We start from the raw sequence: 19,820 nt of genomic DNA, 5'->3' as shown, positions 1-19,820 counted from the left end.
TATTACTGTGATATGTTACAAAGTCTTAAAGGGACATTAGTCCCAAAAGTCCCAATATGTCCATCGCTGATTTTAAAGGGCCAGTAGCAGCAATATAAATTATTACATGCCCAAATATAGTTTCTAAAGTGCAACACGTCCAGGGGCCATAGTCAGCGGGCAGGAGGCCAGCAGCCAGGCCTCTCCAGTTCACAGTGGCGAAGCTGGTTTCGCCACACCCACACTGTCACCTTCCTACATACCGTCACCTTCCTATACACTAGCCCTCACCCCCTTCCAGTACTCAGGTAATTTAAAATCTTCCCCCCCTCCCCCCAGCACCTATTCAACACTACATGCACTACACAGACATTACATCCACATACAGACACACACACACACTATATCCAATACACACATACTGCATCCACCACACAAATACTGCATGCACTACAAAGAAGTAGGTAGAAGTATAGATCAGGGTGTTGTAGTGGATGTGATCTGCTTGGATTTTGCCAAGGCATTTGATACAATTCCTCACAATAGGTTAGTCTTCAAACTAAAATAAATTGGTCTAGATGAATATTCTTGTTCTTGGGTAGAACATTGGCTTAAGGATTCTGGGGTTCTGTTTTGGGACCGCTTCTATTTAACATATTTATAAATGATCTTGCAATAGGTATTGAAAGCCATGTTTTAGTGTTTGCAGATGACACAAAACTTTGTAAAGTAATATAATGTGAGCAGGATATTGCTTTGCTGCAGAAGGATTTAGATAAATTGGGGGACTGGGCACTAAAATGGCAGGTAAAATTAAATGTAGAAAAATGCAAAGTTTCCCATTCGGGGTCAAGAATGCACAAGTAACTTACACTCTAAATGGTAGTGAATTAGGGATAACCACACATGAGAAGGATCTGGGAATTATTATAGACAATAAATTAGGCAGCAATATGCAATGTCAATCTGCAGTTGCTAAGGCCAGTGAGGTTTTGTCATGTATAAATAGGGGAATAAACTCTCGGGATGAAAATATAATTTTGCCTCTTTATAAATCGCTGGTAAGACCACACCTTGAATATGCTGTGCAATTTTGGGCACCTGTTCTAAAGAAGGATATCATGGCACAAGAGAAAGTGCAGAGACAAGCTACAAAATTGATAAAAGCATTTCATCCTTGGACCCAGGCAGCACAATGTCTTCGGACGGCCCTGTACAGCCCTCAGTAAATGTCACAGTTTAATGTCCACTCTCCTACAAAACGCAGAGAAACACGCTGAATAAATTAGTTTTTTGACTCCACACACCTCGTTTAGTCTTCCAAAGTCCAGCTAGAACACGCAAGATGGACGATTTGCCGCTTCCAGTGTCTCCTGTGATTAGAAGGTTAGTGCCTTTTCGCACGTTTAAGTTCAGGTCTCGCACAAGCGTGCATTCATAGTTTGGCGTGGTTATTGTAACATTATTCAGCACGAAAGCCGGACCCTCCATGTTGGAGCGCACCTCAGGGGACCTGTCAGAAAGAGAGAGTACAGGCAGAGAAACTCACAAAGCCTTCAATTCTGCGCTTGTCAAAAACTGTTTAAACTCACGGATCTGACTGCCAAGAGGTGAATATTTCGCCATCACGATCTGTGTGTGATTCTGAGAGATCCAACATCACCTCCTCTAGCTCTGCGATCCTAAAAAGACACCAAAGCACATTATATTTCATCTCCACATTACACACTGCATGTTCTTCTCCAATACCCGCTGCTTTATATACTCTACATGTCACTCTGCAATGATAAATTAAATGGATCATTATTACATTCTAACAAGAACCCTACTATAATCTATTAATCTATTACTGTTACATTCGCTGTGAGTAAGAAACAAGTCGTTACCCAAATCTCGTCATGATGGGGTTAAAGACATAAATAAATTACAATAATATTCAAACTAACCGGATTATCACCTAAACATCGCTCTCAATCCTGGCGATTATCCTTTATTCTCCCAGACCGACCTCTCATACTGGTGAGTAGTCTCTATTTTTAACTTCTTTGACAAATATATTGTTTAAAATATTACAAATACGGGGGCGGAGCTAAGCAGCGCTCCAAGGCAGACGTACTTTCCCGCAGCGCCGAGACAAATCCAGACAAAATCACCTTTAACGCTGCAGAAACCGAAGATACCGGTGTACAATCACCTCCAACCTCCAAGTACTCACGATTCGGCGGATGCCCTTCATTTTCACCGCAAACGCTAAAACCCGGCGCCAAGGTCCTCGGGCCTACCGTGCGGGAAGCCTGCAGCTGCACCACGATCTTTACTGGTAGAGAATGGGCCCAGAGGGTGATACAAACCCTGAGTACCACAACCAAACCTCTCCAGCAGGAGAAATGGGTCGCAAATCACAAAAACCGACCCAGAGAAGGCCGGGACATCGGCCAAATGCTGACCTCTAGTACCAGAGGGGTTACACCACCAAGCCCTGAAATGACAGCCGACCCACCTGCAGAGACACTCTCCATGCCGGAGGTCCCGGCAATAGCAGATGGAAACACACCGTCCACCAAACAAGACATATACAACTTGTTAGTGCACATCCAGCAAATGTTCTCAGCTGAGCTCAAGGCAGTACAAACTGAGGTGCAGGCGCTTACACACAGACGACTGAAGCAGACCTCACCGACACCATCAATGAATCCGTGCAACTACTTCAAACAGCACAAGCCCACCAAGGTGTGAGGATGGCTCAGCTGGAGGACAGAGAGCGTAGTGGTGGACTCACTCCCACCTGAGGAACTTCCCCACTTCGTCAGATGCCTAGTCTCCTCTGTCATACCCACAAAAAATGCAAAACAACTTACCTTTGACGGCATGTACCGCATAGCTAAATCATCACAAGCACCAGCTAAGGTCCCCCAGGACATTATCCTGTGCTGCCAAACCCTAGCCGATAAACACAAGCTCCTCAACGCAGTGAAGGGGAAGACTCCACTACACTTTGAATCACAAACCCTTACATTCTTTCAAGACCTAAGCAGAGCCACCTTATTGTGGCGAAAATCAATGCAGCCAATCACGAAAACCCTGCAAAGTGCTGGCCTCCCTTACAGATGGTCCTTCCCTAGAGCTCTTACACTCAACCAAAATGGAAAGACTCACAAAGCCCTGGGACCCTCAGAGGGAACAGCTTTTCTTCAGGCACTTGGCCTACAGGACCAGACCGACGTGGCGGGCACGAGCCACACCTGGGACGTATCCAGAGACAACCCTTTCGTACCCCGTGGAACCAGTGACTCTGTGACCTGAATGTATACGGAACTCCAGTCTATGTTTTGTTTTCCTTTTATGTTATTAATGCTCGTTTAGCACTTGAAATTTTTTATTCTGCCATACGTTTAATGCCACTGCCTCTAGGAGGAAGTCACATCTTGCTTAACATAGCCCAAGTTTAGCTGACGGATGCCACCACTGCTCCCATTTGAAATGCAAGCTGACATGTTAGCTCGGAATCACAATGTTGCAACCCCCCCACGGCCCAATAGCTTAAGGGGCATCAGTACCACCACCAGGAGTCCTACTCCACACGTGCCTAGATAATCATGGTTCCGACCACTACTAACCAGTAGATTGAGATATATGACCTCAACATCCTAATGACCTCTCACTCCTGTGCAATTATAGCTAAAATCTAGATGTATAAAAAAAAGAAAAAAAAAGAAAAAAGGGCTACCTCTCAAAAGACGATATATCACTCTTATATAACTGTTTGTCACTAATGTCTTTTACCGTGTCCAAATGCATTTAATCACCCGAATAAAATAAATTATATATATATATATTACAAATACATTTTAATACTTCAGAACCTGGCAAAATATCACGGAACAGCTTGGATCTGAGCGCGCACTTTGACAAAATATCACTCAGATCCCTTCGGTGGTTCAGGAACGCCATTCGAATGAAGTTTTGACTGGTTGGCCACGAGTTAATACCCCAAAACAGTTCCAGAGAAAACAAGGCAATGACAGGTCATCTTTCGGGGGTTCTCGCACGAACACCGAGGAATGCTCCCCCTGGCTGTTAGGGCACGAATACTCCCCCTGTTCGGTAGTTTATGCATCCCGTACGCAGTTCTCATGATTGTTCAGAAAGTTGGATGGGCAGCGGTACCAGTTTACCGGGTGTTCACAAGGTCGAGTAGACGAAAATGGTCCCACGCCGTCGATGACTATGTACCGCTGCCCGCATTCAGGAGACAAAATGGGCGCCAACTGTTTTAACACGTGCGTTCGGTTATACGAATGGCGGCCACACACATATACGAATGGCGGCCACATGGAAATACTTTCCTCAATGAGCAATTTTTGGTTAACAGCCAAGGGTGGTCATCATCAAAAGGTCCGAACAAGGGGACCACACAGATGGGGGTTCAGTAAATGAACGGGGGTGTACAGACAGCCGAACAACAGGGAATAAAAGTGTATTAAGAGCATCCATTCCGCTACAGAGACTATATATAACAAAACACTAGGACTAAAATACACAAGATGTGCATAGAGAGATAGTTAAAATTATAATAACTACATTACTAACAGCTACATAAAAAGGTTAATAATTAGACAAATCTACTCCATTCCTAACATGAGATGTAAAATTTTGATAAAGCTATCATATCTGCTTTGGAATTGGGATACAAAGAAACAGTCTCCAGAAAGTAGTATTTGGATTAAAGATTCATAGCTCCCTGATGCTAGCATTCATGGAAGGATTGTCTCGCTTCCTTAGAGGCAGCTGAAGTGCACACAGTGTTTCCTGAATGCAGTGTCCTGCGGATTAAACATACACACTTGTTTTTCATCAATCAGATCTCTGTGTTGATATTGGATGTTGAGGTGGGATAAATAAATACTTTGTGAAGAAGGATTTATAAATTAATAATTTTGTGCCAATTTGGTTGCATTATATTCACACATCACCCTCCTTCCCATAATACAGACATAGGAGGGTACATTTTACTTCATCCTTTCCTTCTCACCTGTGTGTATAACCGGCCACATCACATAGCGTGCTGGACAGATCAATGATATTACTGAAACAGCTGATCAGGTAAATGGATACAAACGCATTCTGAAAAGACATGAGAAGAGATGTCACCTAGTGACCGCTACCGGCCCTTACCCACCGTGTCACCTAGTGACCGCTACCTCCCCTTACCCACTGTGTCACCTAGTGACCGTTACCAGCCCTTACCCACTGTGTGACCTAGTGACCGCTACCTGCCCTTACCCACTGTGTCACCTAGTGACCGCTACCTGTCCTTACCCACTGTGTCACCTAGTGACCGCTACCTGTCCTTACCCACTGTGTCACCTAGTGACCGCTACCTCCCCTTACCCACTGTGTCACCTAGTGACCGCTACCTGCCCTTACACACTGTGTCACCTAGTGACCGCTACCTGCCCTTACACACTGTGTCACCTAGTGACCGCTACCTGCCCTTACCCACTGTGTGACCTAGTGACCGCTACCTGCCCTTACCCACTGTGTGACCTAGTGACCGCTACCTGTCCTTACCCACTGTGTCACCTAGTGACCGCTACCTGCCCTTACACACTGTGTGACCTAGTGACCGCTACCTCCCCTTACCCACTGTGTCACCTAGTGACCGTTACCAGCCCTTACCCACTGTGTGACCTAGTGACCGCTACCTGCCCTTACCCACTGTGTCACCTAGTGACCGCTACCTGTCCTTACCCACTGTGTCACCTAGTGACCGCTACCTGTCCTTACCCACTGTGTCACCTAGTGACCGCTACCTGCCCTTACACACTGTGTGACCTAGTGACCGCTACCTCCCCTTACCCACTGTGTGACCTAGTGACCGCTACCTGCCCTTACCCACTGTTTTCTCCAGTAACTAGGACCCCTACTAATCCTTTAAACTCCTTTCCCTCCTGGCCTGGGTCACCTAGCCCTTTTACTCGTTGTTTCCATTATGTTACCTAGTCACTAGCTCCCATGTTCCCCATGTTCACATTAAAACAAGGAATTCCTGCTTCGGTAAAGTGCGATGCTTTCATTAGAAAATGTAAGATATAATGATGTTAAAGATGTTCTGTCCCGTCACCATCTGCTGCTAGAAGCAGATAACTGGGAGCAATGACAGGTGGGAGGAGTATCGGGGGCATGAAGGGTAACCACCTTGTGGAGGATGGTGCAGCTCCATATGCAGCAGGGAGTCATACAGAAGAAGAGCTTGTCAGGACTGAGCGTGTTCTCACCTTGCTGATCAGTTCACTCAACTCAGCGGCACTCATATCCCCATAGACTCCAGTGAAGATGGGAACAGCGATGATCATATAACTGAGGATGCCCCCCAGATAATCAAAGGTGTTTGTTCCAACTGCCAGAGATAGCTTATGTGAATGTGCATTCTAAACCTCAGCCGTGACTTCCTAACATCATCAAATCTTTACTACCTATAACTTCAATATTTCCAAGTCCTCATTCCCATCCCTCCAATACCGCCCCCCACTCCCCATCCCTCCAATACCGCCCCCCACTCCCCATCCCTCCAATACCGCCCCCCACTCCCCATCCCTTCAATACCGCCCCCCACTCCCCATCCCTTCAATACCGCCCCCCACTCCCCATCCCTTCAATACCGCCCCCCACTCCCCATCCCTTCAATACCGCCCCCCACTCCCTTCAATACCGCCCCCCACTCCCCATCCCTTCAATACCAACCCCCTCCCCATCCCTCCAAAACCGCCCCTTCCCCCCATCCCTCCAAAACCGCCCCTTCCCCCCATCCCTCCAAAACCGCCCCTTCCCCCCATCCCTCCAAAACCGCCCCTTCCCCCCATCCCTCCAAAACCGCCCCTTCCCCCCATCCCTCCAATCTCACCCCCACCCCCCCAATCTCTGCCCCCACCCCCCATCCCTCCAATCTCGCCCCCCACTCCCCATCCCTCCAATACCGCCCCCCCACTCCCCATCCCTCCAATACCGCCCCCCCACTCCCCATCCCTCCAATACCGCCCCCCCACTCCCCATCCCTCCAATACCGGCCCCCACTCCCCATCCCTCCAATGCCACCCCCTCCCCATCCCTCCAATGCCACCCCCTCCCCATCCCTCCAATGCCACCCCCTCCCCATTCCCATCCCTCCTATACTGCCCCTCCCCATTCCCATCCCTCCTATACTGCCCCTCCTCATTTCCATCCCTCCAGGACCACCCCCCCCCACTCCCCCCAATACCACCCCACTCTCCATTCCCATTCCTCCAATACCACCCCTCCTCATTCCCATCCTTCCAATACTGCCACCTCTCCATTCCGATCCCTCCGATACTGCCCCCTCCTCATTCCCATCCTTCCAATACCGCCACCTCTCCATTCCGATCCCTCCGATACTGCCCCCTCTCCATTCCCATCCCTCAAATACCGCCCTCTCCTCCTCTTTCCCATCTCCTCTAATACTAACTTTTCAATAGCAACCTATTCTCATTCCCAGCTTTCGGTCACCCCTTCTAGAGCACCAATCCTCAGTCCAAACATCCAATACACATACAGCACATTGTTCATTCTCAAAACTCACTATACAGCCAAAATTCTTGGTGCATGAGATCCTTCTGTGTAAGTATTAGGTTCTCGAGTCTTGTGTCCGTTCTATAGTGTTCCACCGGGCCTGCCCTGTACGAATGAATGAGCACATGAAACCATATGAAGCGGTAGGGATTTACTGGATTGCTAACACCCATATTTACAGATCATGCAAATAGTCCAGAAATATCACTCACTGCTTTACAGAATGATAATCACATGTATTAATTATTAAGAATATGACTGTACCTGCTAAAAGCAGCAGCTTCTGCATTTACGCGGATCTGAACGTGTTTAAACCTGCAAAGCACAGAATACACAGCATATTAATTCAATATACACATTAATATGAAAAGTATATCATCCCCATTGACCCCAACTACCTAATGTCGCAGGACCCAACTATCTAATGTTGCAGGACCCCACTGGCCCACCTACCTAATGTCGCAGGCCCCCATTGGCCCACCTACCTAATGTCGCAGGACCCCATTGGCCCACCTACCTAATGTCGCAGGACCCCATTAGCCCACCTACCTAATGTCGCAGGGCCCCCCTGGCCCAACAACCTAATGTCGCAGGGCCCCCCTGGCCCAACAACCTAATGTCGCAGGGCCCGCCTGGCCCAACAACCTAATGTCGCAGGGCCCGCCTGGCCCAACAACCTAATGTCGCAGGGCCCGCCTGGCCCAACAACCTAATGTCGCAGGGCCCCCCTGGCCCAACAACCTAATGTCGCAGGGCCCCCCTGGCCCAACAACCTAATGTCGCAGGGCCCCCCTGGCCCAACAACCTAATGTCGCAGGGCCCCCCTGGCCCAACAACCTAATGTCGCAGGGCCCCCCTGGCCCAACAACCTAATGTCGCAGGGCCCCCCTGGCCCAACAACCTAATGTCGCAGGGCCCCCCTGGCCCAACAACCTAATGTCGCAGGGCCCCCCTGGCCCAACAACCTAATGTCGCAGGGCCCCCCTGGCCCAACAACCTAATGTCGCAGGGCCCCCCTGGCCCAACAACCTAATGTCGCAGGGCCCCCCTGGCCCAACAACCTAATGTCGCAGGGCCCCCCTGGCCCACCTACCTGATTCCTGCAGGACCCCACTGGCCCACCTATCTAATGCCGCAGGACCCCACTGGCCCAACTACCTAATGTCGCAGGACCCCACTGGCCCACCTAATTAATGTCGCAGGACCCCACTGGCCCACCTACCTTATTCCTGCAGAGCCCCCTTGGCCCACCTACCCGATTCCTGCAGGACCCCACTGGCCCCCCTACCCGATTCCTGCAGGACCCCACTGGCCCACCTACCCGATTCCTGCAGGACCCCACTGGCCCACCTACCCGATTCCTGCAGGACCCCACTGGCCCACCTACCCGATTCCTGCAGGACCCCACTGGCCCACCTACCCGATTCCTGCAGGACCCCACTGGCCCACCTACCCGATTCCTGCAGGACCCCACTGGCCCACCTACCCGATTCCTGCAGGACCCCACTGGCCCACCTACCCGATTCCTGCAGGACCCCACTGGCCCACCTACCCGATTCCTGCAGGACCCCATTGGCCCACCTACCCGATTCCTGCAGGACCCCATTGGCCCACCTACCCGATTCCTGCAGGACCCCATTGGCCCACCTACCTGATTCCTGCAGGACCCCACTGGCACACCTACCTGATTCCTGCAGGACCACACTGGCACACCTACCTGATTCCTGCAGGACCCCACTATCCCACCTACCTGATTCCTGCAGGACCCCACTATCCCACCTACCTAATGCCGTACATTCTCCCCATCTCTTTGGGCCTGCAATGTGCAACTGTCTATAGACACACGTCTTGTTTTTTTTCCCCCAGGCGTTATAATAAACTTCTTTACACATAACCAGCCGTTAACAGCATTCGTCCAGTTACTGAGGTCGGTAACAGTCTTTTCCAGAATGTCGCCATATCTGATCACTCACCGGAAGTCACCCTCCAGCTTTTCCTGCTGTACCAATCTGGGGATCACCGGACTCATCAGAACTTTATTCAGCAGTGACCCAACGACAAAATATCCAAAGATGGAGACTGGTCCTACCCAGCCCGTGCTGGAAGCAGGAAATGTTATTTACATTATGTGTGAATCTATGTATTCATCTCTGTGTACATGTAAATGTGTGCAGCCTCACCTCACAGCACACTGATAGGAGTAATACGCCAACAGGAAAGGAGTCAGTAGGACTTTACTTGCAAATGAGCCAAGTTCTCTGCAGAGGCGCTCCACGTCCTGAGTCATGCGCTGGTCACTAAAATACACAGATCAGCAATGTTACTTGTTCCCCTTAGAACACATTAACATTAACACTGTGCACCCCTGGCCCTTGGATGAGCACCCCAAAACAGAGCAGAGGTTCCTATGATCGCACATTGCTATGTTAAAGGACATAGAAGATGCAGAGGCTGAGGGTACCCTGCAGGCCGGCAAGATTATAGGTGGCTTGTAAATGTTAAAGGGACACTGTAGTCACTAAAACTACTTTAGTTTAATGAAGAAGTTTGGGTGTATAGATCGGGCCCCTGCAGTCTCATTGCTCAATTCTCTCCCGTTTAAGAGTTAAATCACTTTGTTTATGTAGCCTTAGTCACACCTCCCTGCATGTGAACTACCCAACTTTCCAAAACACTTCCTGTAAAGAGTCATCTAATGTCTATGTTTCCTTTATTGCACAGTCTGATTAACTTAGAATTTCCCACCTTCCGCACTGTTAATAGCTTGCTAGACCCTGCAGGAACCTCCTGTGTGCGATTAAAGTTAAAAAAAATGATGATAAACAGGAATTGATAAATGTACAACTCCTGAGGGGTAACCCCTGGGGAATAATTGTATCAAGCACAGGCAAAAATCAGTAGTAAATAGTGGGTGAAATAGAGTATATTGACCCTATAGAATGAAACAATTACTCGAACAGTAATGCAATAAAGTAAAAAGTGTCTAAGTGACACCAACACCCTTACACCAAACAAAGAAAGTGCATAAGGACCAATTAGAACCAACATTTAAAAACGATGAAGGGGGACTATCCACAGAGCAGTATTTTACCTAATTTACCTGTTAAGATATTTTGATTGTAAACAAACCGTTATGTCACTTTGCTCTCTCCTGATCCCCGTTTCTTGCTATATTGCTGTATACTGGGGAGAGGATCCATTTAACACTAGTTGAGATATATTCGTTTATTTTAAGGGGTGACCATGACGGCTCAGTGGGGAAGTATATGAGCCAGTTTCTCATTGCATCTTCCAGCTCTCGTTTACTCTCTCAGTCTGTAACTTTGGATCTTATACTTCACTTGTAGAAACATCTTTCTATTCTAGCCCTTTATAGTGAGGATATAGTATCACTTGTTCCAGGCTTTTCCTCCTTCCTTGTAGCTGTGACAGTTTGTGTCCCTGCATGTGTTTTAGAGACCAGATTTACTATTTGAGCCATCCTTCTACAAATCCTTTATCTTATTGAATTTAAGGCTCTATCTCAAGAGAGTAACATACCCCCTGCGCCACTTTTAGGTTACTACTTAATCATTTTGGAATTGCCAAGAATATTACTGGGTGTATGGTTCCTCTGAATTGATTTTAATAGTACCAATTGGCAACTCATGAACTTATTCAAGTTCAACCACTAGAGGGCATTATTCCCAATGCACTATCCAGTAGTATGTAAAATGAACTTTATTACTGGATTGAGATTAATATAGCGCCAATTTATGTAGCGCTTTACAATATTATGAAAGGAAGGAAATTTAACAAAATATGAGACATTTACAAAATGATAGGTAGACGAAGAGTTTGCAGTCTAGTGGTTCAGTGAATAGCCCCTCTCCATCGTTTTTTAATTTTGGTTCCAATTGGTACTTATGCACTTTGTTTGTTTGGTGTAAGGATATTGGTGTCACTTTTTAGTTTATTGTATTAAAAGTTAAGTTTTATTGTAGATATTCCTTGTTGATTTACAATTCGAGTAAATGTTTCATTCTATAGGGTCAATATACTTTATTTAATCCACTGTTAACTCCTGATTTATGCTCATGATTAAAGTTCAATTTACAGAGGACGAGATATAAAACTTATAAAGCAAGTTAACATCTGATTGAAAATGAAAACATTTTTCATGTAGGCTGTGTCAGTCACAGCCAGGGAGGGCTACATGGATAAAACCAAAAGTGATTTAACTCCTAAATGGCAGAGAATTGAACAGTGAGACTTTAGAAGCATGATCTATACACCAAAACCACTTCATTAAGCCAGGCTTTTATTTTGTCCCTTTAAAATCTTCCACGTAGATACACAAATCACTGTTTTTTAATGAACACTGACAGGGTTTCAAATCCCGTACATAGAAACTGTTCAGCAAACCATTTTTAATAAGAAGCTCAACCCAATGACTAATTCATCAATAGATACATATTATATATCAGAATAACTTCTATTAAACATGGCCATTAGACTCTTCAGCGTGTTAAAAGGATTTATATGAAAAAATAAATGGAGATACATACGGATTGTCAATGTGTGGGTGCTGTACACTTAGCGTGTAATACACCTGCTTGTTGAAGTACAGTCTGTGTAAATATTCGGTCATAACCCGACGACAGCTTACATAGGCCAGCTTACCGATGTACTGGTCTGTACTGCACAGCTAGGGAGAGAGTAAATACAGTTAGAGATATACTGCACTGCACGGCTAGGGGGAGAGTAAATACAGTTAGAGATATACTGCACTGCACAGCTAGGGGGAGAGTAAATACAGTTACAGATATACTGCTCTGCACAGCTAGGGGGAGAGTAAATACAGTTACAGATATACTGCTCTGCACGGCTAGGGGGAGAGTAAATACAGTTAGAGATATACTGCACAGCATAGCTAGGGGAGAGTAAATACCGTTACAGATATACTGCTCTGCACAGCTAGGGAGAGAGTAAATACAGTTACAGATATACTGCACGGCTAGGGGGAGAGTAAATACAGTTAGAGATATACTGCACTGCACAGCTAGGGGGAGAGTAAATACAGTTACAGATATACTGCTCTGCACAGCTAGGGAGAGAGTAAATACAGTTACAGATATACTGCTCTGCACAGCTAGGGAGAGAGTAAATACAGTTACAGATATACTGCTCTGCACGGCTTGGGGGAGAGTAAATACAGTTAGAGATATACTGCACAGCATAGCTAGGGGAGAGTAAATACCGTTACAGATATACTGCTCTGCACAGCTAGGGAGAGAGTAAATACAGTTACAGATATACTGCACTGCACGGCTAGGGGGAGAGTAAATACAGTTAGAGATATACTGCTCTGCACGGCTTGGGGGAGAGTAAATACAGTTAGAGATATACTGCACAGCATAGCTAGGGGAGAGTAAATACCGTTACAGATATACTGCTCTGCACAGCTAGGGAGAGAGTAAATACAGTTACAGATATACTGCACTGCACGGCTAGGGGGAGAGTAAATACAGTTAGAGATATACTGCACTGCACAGCTAGGGGGAGAGTAAATACAGTTACAGATATACTGCTCTGCACAGCTAGGGAGAGAGTAAATACAGTTACAGATATACTGCTCTGCACAGCTAGGGAGAGAGTAAATACAGTTAGAGATATACTGCACTGCACGGCTAGGGGGAGAGTAAATACAGTTAGAGATATACTGCACTGCACAGCTAGGGGGAGAGTAAATACAGTTACAGATATACTGCTCTGCACAGCTAGGGAGAGAGTAAATACAGTTACAGATATACTGCTCTGCACAGCTAGGGAGAGAGTAAATACAGTTACAGATATACTGCTCTGCACAGCTAGGGAGAGAGTAAATACAGTTACAGATATACTGCTCTGCACAGCTAGGGAGAGAGTAAATACAGTTACAGATATACTGCTCTGCACAGCTAGGGAGAGAGTAAATACAGTTACAGATATACTTCTCTGCACAGCTAGGGAGAGAGTAAATACAGTTACAGATATACTGCTCTGCACAGCTAGGGAGAGAGTAAATACAGTTACAGATATACTGCTCTGCACAGCAAGGGAGAGAGTAAATACAGTTACAGATATACTGCTCTGCACAGCTAGGGAGAGAGTAAATACAGTTACAGATATACTGCTCTGCATGGCTAGGGAGAGAGTAAATACCATTACAGATATACTGCTCTGCACGGCTAGGGAGAGAGTAAATACAGTTACAGATATACTGCTCTGCACGGCTAGGGGGAGAGTAAATACAGTTACAGATATACTGCTCTGCACGGCTAGAGAGAGAGTAAATACAGTTACAGATATACTGCTCTGCACAGCTAGGGGGAGAGTAAATACAGTTACAGATATACTGCTCTGCACAGCTAGGGGGAGAGTAAATACCATTACAGATATACTGCTCTGCACAGCTAGGGAGAGAGTAAATACTGTTACAGATATACTGCTCTGCACGGCTAGGGAGAGAGTAAATACCGTTACAGATATACTGCACTGCACAGCTAGGGAGAGAGTAAATACAGTTACAGATATACTGCTCTGCACAGCTAGGGGGAGAGTAAATACAGTTACAGATATACTGCTCTGCACAGCTAGGGAGAGAGTAAATACTGTTACAGATATACTGCTCTGCACGGCTAGGGAGAGAGTAAATACCGTTACAGATATACTGCTCTGCACAGCTAGGGAGAGAGTAAATACAGTTACAGATATACTGCTCTGCACAGCAAGGGAGAGAGTAAATACAGTTACAGATATACTGCACTGCACGGCTAGGGGGGTAGTAAATACCGTTACAGATATACTGCTCTGCACAATAGGGGGGGTTATGGTTAGGGAGACAATGGCCATTACAGATATGCTACTTCATGTTATGCACTGGATAGAGGGGGAGAAGACAGAACTCACTATGGAGCTCAGAAGGATCAGAATCAAAGCAAGGATGGCGAGGCTCCGGAACCCGGGCAGGTCTTTTTCAGCAAGTATCCCGTAAAACTGGCTGGGGAGAATGCCAACTTGGTAAACCAGCAGCTGTCCTGTGGAGAGTTCGATAAATCAATATTCAGAGCATTTGGAACATTTATACCTGATATCACAACAGCGAGGGGCGGACACAAGAATTAAAATAAAATCTTAATTCATATTGTTTAACCCCTTAAGGACACATGACGTGTGACATGTCATGATTCCCTTTTAATCCAGAAGTTTGGTCCTTAAGGAGTTAAAGACAGTCTGTGGCAGCTGGAAAAATATATGTTAATGGTTAGTCAGAGCTCAAATTCCCACTGGCAATTAATGAGTGAATATTCAGAATTCACCCCGGGGGGTAAGCCATGGCTTGCAGTGGAGATACACATGTAAGGTCTGACCAGTAAAAAGGCAAAATGATTAACAATTACCGATAGACACAAAGAGCCCTTGCAACACAACTACAATAATGCCAACATCACAATAATGCCAACACCACAATAATGCCAACACCACAATAATGCCAACATCACAATAATGCCAACATCACAATAATGCCAACACCACAATAATGCCAACACCACAATAATGGGGATCTAGGAAAACGCGATGACATCTGAATATGGCTTAATTAACAGAAATGTGTGGAAATAATGGACCAATTCTCATTAGTGGACACCAGAGAATAAAAAGAAAGCCACGTACTTGTGAGCGCCACGGCCAGCAGAGTAAGGAACATCAGAGTATTCTGAGACGTAAAATTAGGGAAAAGCATAGAAAGAAGGCGGAGAAACCTGCGCAGGAAAATCCCATCCAGACTTGGCCTGTACAGGGTATGAAATAAATCAAGGCGTAACAACAACAAGTGTGCAAAGGTGTACCCCCAGTGCCTCCCCCTAGAATTAACTTCATGTACCCCCAGTGCCTCCCCCTAGAATTAACTTCATGTACCCCCAGTGCCTCCACATGTACCCCCAGTGTCTCCCCCTAGAATTACCACTTATACCCCCGGTGTCTCCCCCTAGAATTAACTTCATGTACCCCCAGTGTCTCCCCCTAGAATTAACTTCATGTACCCCCAGTGTCTACCCCTAGAATTAACTTCATGTACCCCCGGTGTCTCCCCCTAGAATTAACTTCATGTACCCTCAGTGTCTCCCCCTAGAATTAACTTCATGTACCCCCAGTGCCTACCAATAGAATTAACTTCATGTACCCCCAGTGCCTACCCCTAGAATTAACTTCATGTACCCCCAGTGCCTACCCCTAGAATTAACTTCATGTACCCCCAGTGCCTACCCCTAGAATTAACTTCATGTACCCCCAGTGTCTACCCCTAGAATTAACTTCATGTACCCCTGGTGTCTCCCCCTAGAATTAACTTCATGTACCCCCAGTGTCTCCCCCTAGAATTAACTTCATGTACCCTCAGTGTCTGCCCCTAGAATTAACTTCATGTACCCCCAGTATCTCCCCCTAGAATTTACTTCATGTACCCCCAGTGTCTACCCCTAGAATTAACTTCATGTACCCCCAGTGTCTGCCCCTAGAATTAACTTCATGTACCCCCAGTGTCTGCCCCTAGAATTAACTTCATGTACCCCCAGTGCCTACCCCTAGAATTAACTTCATGTACACCCAGTGTCTGCCCCTAGAATTAACTTCATGTAACCCCAGTGCCTCCCCCTAGAATTAACTTCATGTACCCCCAGTGTCTACCCCTAGAATTAACTTCATGTACCCCCAGTGTCTGCCCCTAGAATTAACTTCATGAACCCCCAGTGCCTCCCCTAGAATTAACTTCATGTACCCCCAGTGCCTGCCCCTAGAATTAACTTCATGTACCCCCAGAATTAACTTCATGTACCACCAGTGCCTCCCCCTAGAATTAACTTCATGTACCCCCAGAATTAACTTCATGTACCCCCAGTGTCTCCCCCTAAAATTAACTTCATGTACCCCCAGTGTCTCCCCCTAAAATTAACTTCATGTACCCCCAGTGCCTGCCCCTAGAATTAACGTCATGTACCCCCAGTGCCTGCCCCTAGAATTAACTTCATGTACCCCCAGTGTCTCCCCCTACAATTAACTTCATGTACCCCCAGTGACTGCCCCTAGAATTAAATTCATGTACCCCCAGTGTCTGCCCCTAGAATTAACTTCACGTACCCTCAGTGTCTCCCCCTAGAATTAACTTCATGTACCCCCAGTGTCTCCCCCTAGAATTAACTTCATGTACCCCCAGTGCCTACCTCTAGAATTAACTTCATGTACCCCCAGTGCCTCCCCCTAGAATTAACTTCATGTACCCCCAGAATTAACTTCATGTACCCCCAGTGTCTCCCCCTAGAATTAACTTCATGTACCCCCAGTGTCTCCCCCTAAAATTAACTTCATGTACCCCCAGTGTCTGCCCCTAAAATTAACTTCATGTACCCCCAGTGTCTCCCCCTAGAATTACCCCATGTACCCCCAGTGTCTCCCCCTAGAATTAACTTCATGTACCCCCAGTATCTCCCCCTAGAATTAACTTCATGTACCCCCAGTGTCTACCCCTAGAATTATCTTCATGTACCCCCAGTGTCTACCCCTAGAATTATCTTCATGTACCCCCAGTGTCTACCCCTAGAATTAACTTCATGTACCCCTAGAATTAACTTCATGTACCCCCAGTGTCTCCCCCCAGAATTAACTTCATGTACCCCCAGTGTCTCCCCCCAGAATTAACTTCATGTACCCCCAGTGCCTCCCCCTAGAATTAACTTCATGTACCCCCAGTGCCTCCCCCTAGAATTAACTTCATGTACCCCCAGTGCCTCCCCCTAGAATTAACTTCATGTACCCCCAGTGCCTCCCCCTAGAATTAACTTCATGTACCCCCAGTGTCTGCCCCTAGAATTAACTTCATGTACCCCCAGTGTCTGCCTCTAGAATTAACTTCATGTACCCCCAGTGTCTCCCCCCAGAATTAACTTCATGTACCCCCAGTGTCTCCCCCCAGAATTAACTTCATGTGCCCCCAGTGCCTCCCCCTAGAATTAACTTCATGTACCCCCAGTGTCTCCCCCCAGAATTAACTTCATGTACCCCCAGTGTCTCCCCCCAGAATTAACTTCATGTACCCCCAGTGTCTCCCCCCAGAATTAACTTCATGTACCCCCAGTGCCTCCCCCTAGAATTAACTTCATGTACCCCCAGTGTCTCCCCCCAGAATTAACTTCATGTACCCCCAGTGTCTCCCCCCAGAATTAACTTCATGTGCCCCCAGTGCCTGCCCCTAGAATTAACTTCATGTACCCCCGGTGTCTCCCCCCAGAATTAACTTCATGTACCCCCAGTGCCTACCCCTAGAATTAACTTCATGTACCCCCAGTGCCTACCCCTAGAATTAACTTCATGTACCCCCAGTGTCTCCCCCTAGAATTAACTTCATGTACCCTCAGTGTCTGCCCCTAGAATTAACTTCATGTACCCCCAGTATCTCCCCCTAGAATTTACTTCATGTACCCCCAGTGTCTACCCCTAGAATTAACTTCATGTACCCCCAGTGTCTCCCCCTAAAATTAACTTCATGTACCCCCAGTGTCTCCCCCTAAAATTAACTTCATGTACCCCCAGTGACTGCCCCTAGAATTAACGTCATGTACCCCCAGTGCCTGCCCCTAGAATTAACTTCATGTACCCCCAGTGTCTCCCCCTACAATTAACTTCATGTACCCCCAGTGACTGCCCCTAGAATTAACTTCATGTACCCCCAGTGTCTGCCCCTAGAATTAACTTCATGTACCCCCAGTATCTCCCCCTAGAATTAACTTCACGTACCCTCAGTGTCTCCCCCTAGAATTAACTTCATGTACCCCCAGTGTCTCCCCCTAGAATTAACTTCATGTACCCCCAGTGCCTCCCCCTAGAATTAACTTCATGTACCCCCAGTGCCTCCCCCTAGAATTAACTTCATGTACCCCCAGTGCCTCCCCCTAGAATTAACTTCATGTACCCCCAGAATTAACTTCATGTACCCCCAGTGTCTCCCCCTAAAATTAACTTCATGTACCCCCAGAATTAACTTCATGTACCCCCAGTGTCTCCCCCTAAAATTAACTTCATGTACCCCCAGTGTCTGCCCCTAGAATTAACTTCATGTACCCCCAGTGTCTCCCCCTAGAATTAACTTCATGTACCCCCAGTGTCTCCCCCTAGAATTAACTTCATGTACCCCCAGTATCTCCCCCTAGAATTAACTTCATGTACCCCCAGTGTCTACCCCTAGAATTATCTTCATGTACCCCCAGTGTCTACCCCTAGAATTATCTTCATATACCCCCAGTGTCTACCCCTAGAATTAACTTCATGTACCCCCAGTGTCTCCCCCCAGAATTAACTTCATGTACCCCCAGTGTCTCCCCCCAGAATTAACTTCATGTACCCCCAGTGCCTCCCCCAAGAATTAACTTCATGTACCCCCAGTGCCTCCCCCTAGAATTAACTTCATGTACCCCCAGTGCCTCCCCCTAGAATTAACTTCATGTACCCCCAGTGTCTGCCCCTAGAATTAACTTCATGTACCCCCAGTGTCTGCCCCTAGAATTAACTTCATGTACCCCCGGTGTCTCCCCCTAAAATTAACTTCATGTACCCCCAGTGTCTCCCCCTAAAATTAACTTCATGTACCCCCAGTGACTGCCCCTAGAATTAACGTCATGTACCCCCAGTGTCTCCCCCCAGAATTAACTTCATGTACCCCCAGTGCCTCCCCTTAGAATTAACTTCATGTACCCCCAGTGTCTGCCCCCAGAATTATCTTCATGTACCCCCAGTGTCTCCCCCTAGAATTACCCCATGTACCCCCAGTGTCTCCCCCTAGAATTACCCCATGTACCCCCAGTGCCTCCCCCCAGAATTAACTTCATGTACCCCCAGTGTCTGCCCCTAGAATTACCCCATGTACCCCCACCGATATCTCCCACTTACCTGGATCCCATCTTTCCCATCATGCTTCGTGCAGGGTTGAAAGTCCCCTCGAGATCAGTCAGGGTAGGAAAGTTCGGAGCTAAACACTAGAGATCTAAATCCACAAAGTGTCGCCAATAAGAGTCTGGCGGCCATTTTACTGGATACCAAAGCTTGCAGTGAGAGATTTGACAGCAATAAATAAAAAAAATATACATTTACCAGATATAATATATCTTTACTGTATGAAATACACCTTTACACACTATCCCCAGACTGCGTTATATCTATGTTACTGTATTAAATACACCTTT

General features: G+C 46.8%; 1 protein-coding gene across 1 annotated transcript in view; it reads right to left on the bottom strand.

Moving 5' to 3' along the window:
• The window catches only part of ABCD4 (ATP binding cassette subfamily D member 4), a 40,414-nt gene extending 20,818 nt beyond the window's left edge, over positions 1-19,596 (bottom strand). Inside the window, exons 1-12 of the mRNA XM_063440170.1 lie at positions 19,528-19,596; positions 15,262-15,380; positions 14,497-14,624; positions 12,114-12,253; positions 9,747-9,863; positions 9,540-9,665; positions 7,831-7,881; positions 7,577-7,671; positions 6,258-6,379; positions 5,012-5,103; positions 1,572-1,661; positions 1,287-1,492 (exon numbers count right to left, since the gene is read on the bottom strand). Coding sequence (XP_063296240.1) covers positions 1,287-1,492; positions 1,572-1,661; positions 5,012-5,103; positions 6,258-6,379; positions 7,577-7,671; positions 7,831-7,881; positions 9,540-9,665; positions 9,747-9,863; positions 12,114-12,253; positions 14,497-14,624; positions 15,262-15,380; positions 19,528-19,550 — 1,309 coding nt within the window. The 5' untranslated portion in view covers positions 19,551-19,596. The remainder of the gene's footprint in view (positions 1-1,286; positions 1,493-1,571; positions 1,662-5,011; positions 5,104-6,257; positions 6,380-7,576; positions 7,672-7,830; positions 7,882-9,539; positions 9,666-9,746; positions 9,864-12,113; positions 12,254-14,496; positions 14,625-15,261; positions 15,381-19,527) is intronic.
• Positions 19,597-19,820: the final 224 nt, after the last annotated feature.

This window comes from Pelobates fuscus, chromosome 13 (genome assembly GCF_036172605.1).
Source record: "Pelobates fuscus isolate aPelFus1 chromosome 13, aPelFus1.pri, whole genome shotgun sequence".
NCBI lineage: Eukaryota > Metazoa > Chordata > Amphibia > Anura > Pelobatidae > Pelobates > Pelobates fuscus.
Note: the sequence above shows the minus strand (reverse complement) of the source record. Positions and strands in the feature narration are given on the sequence as shown.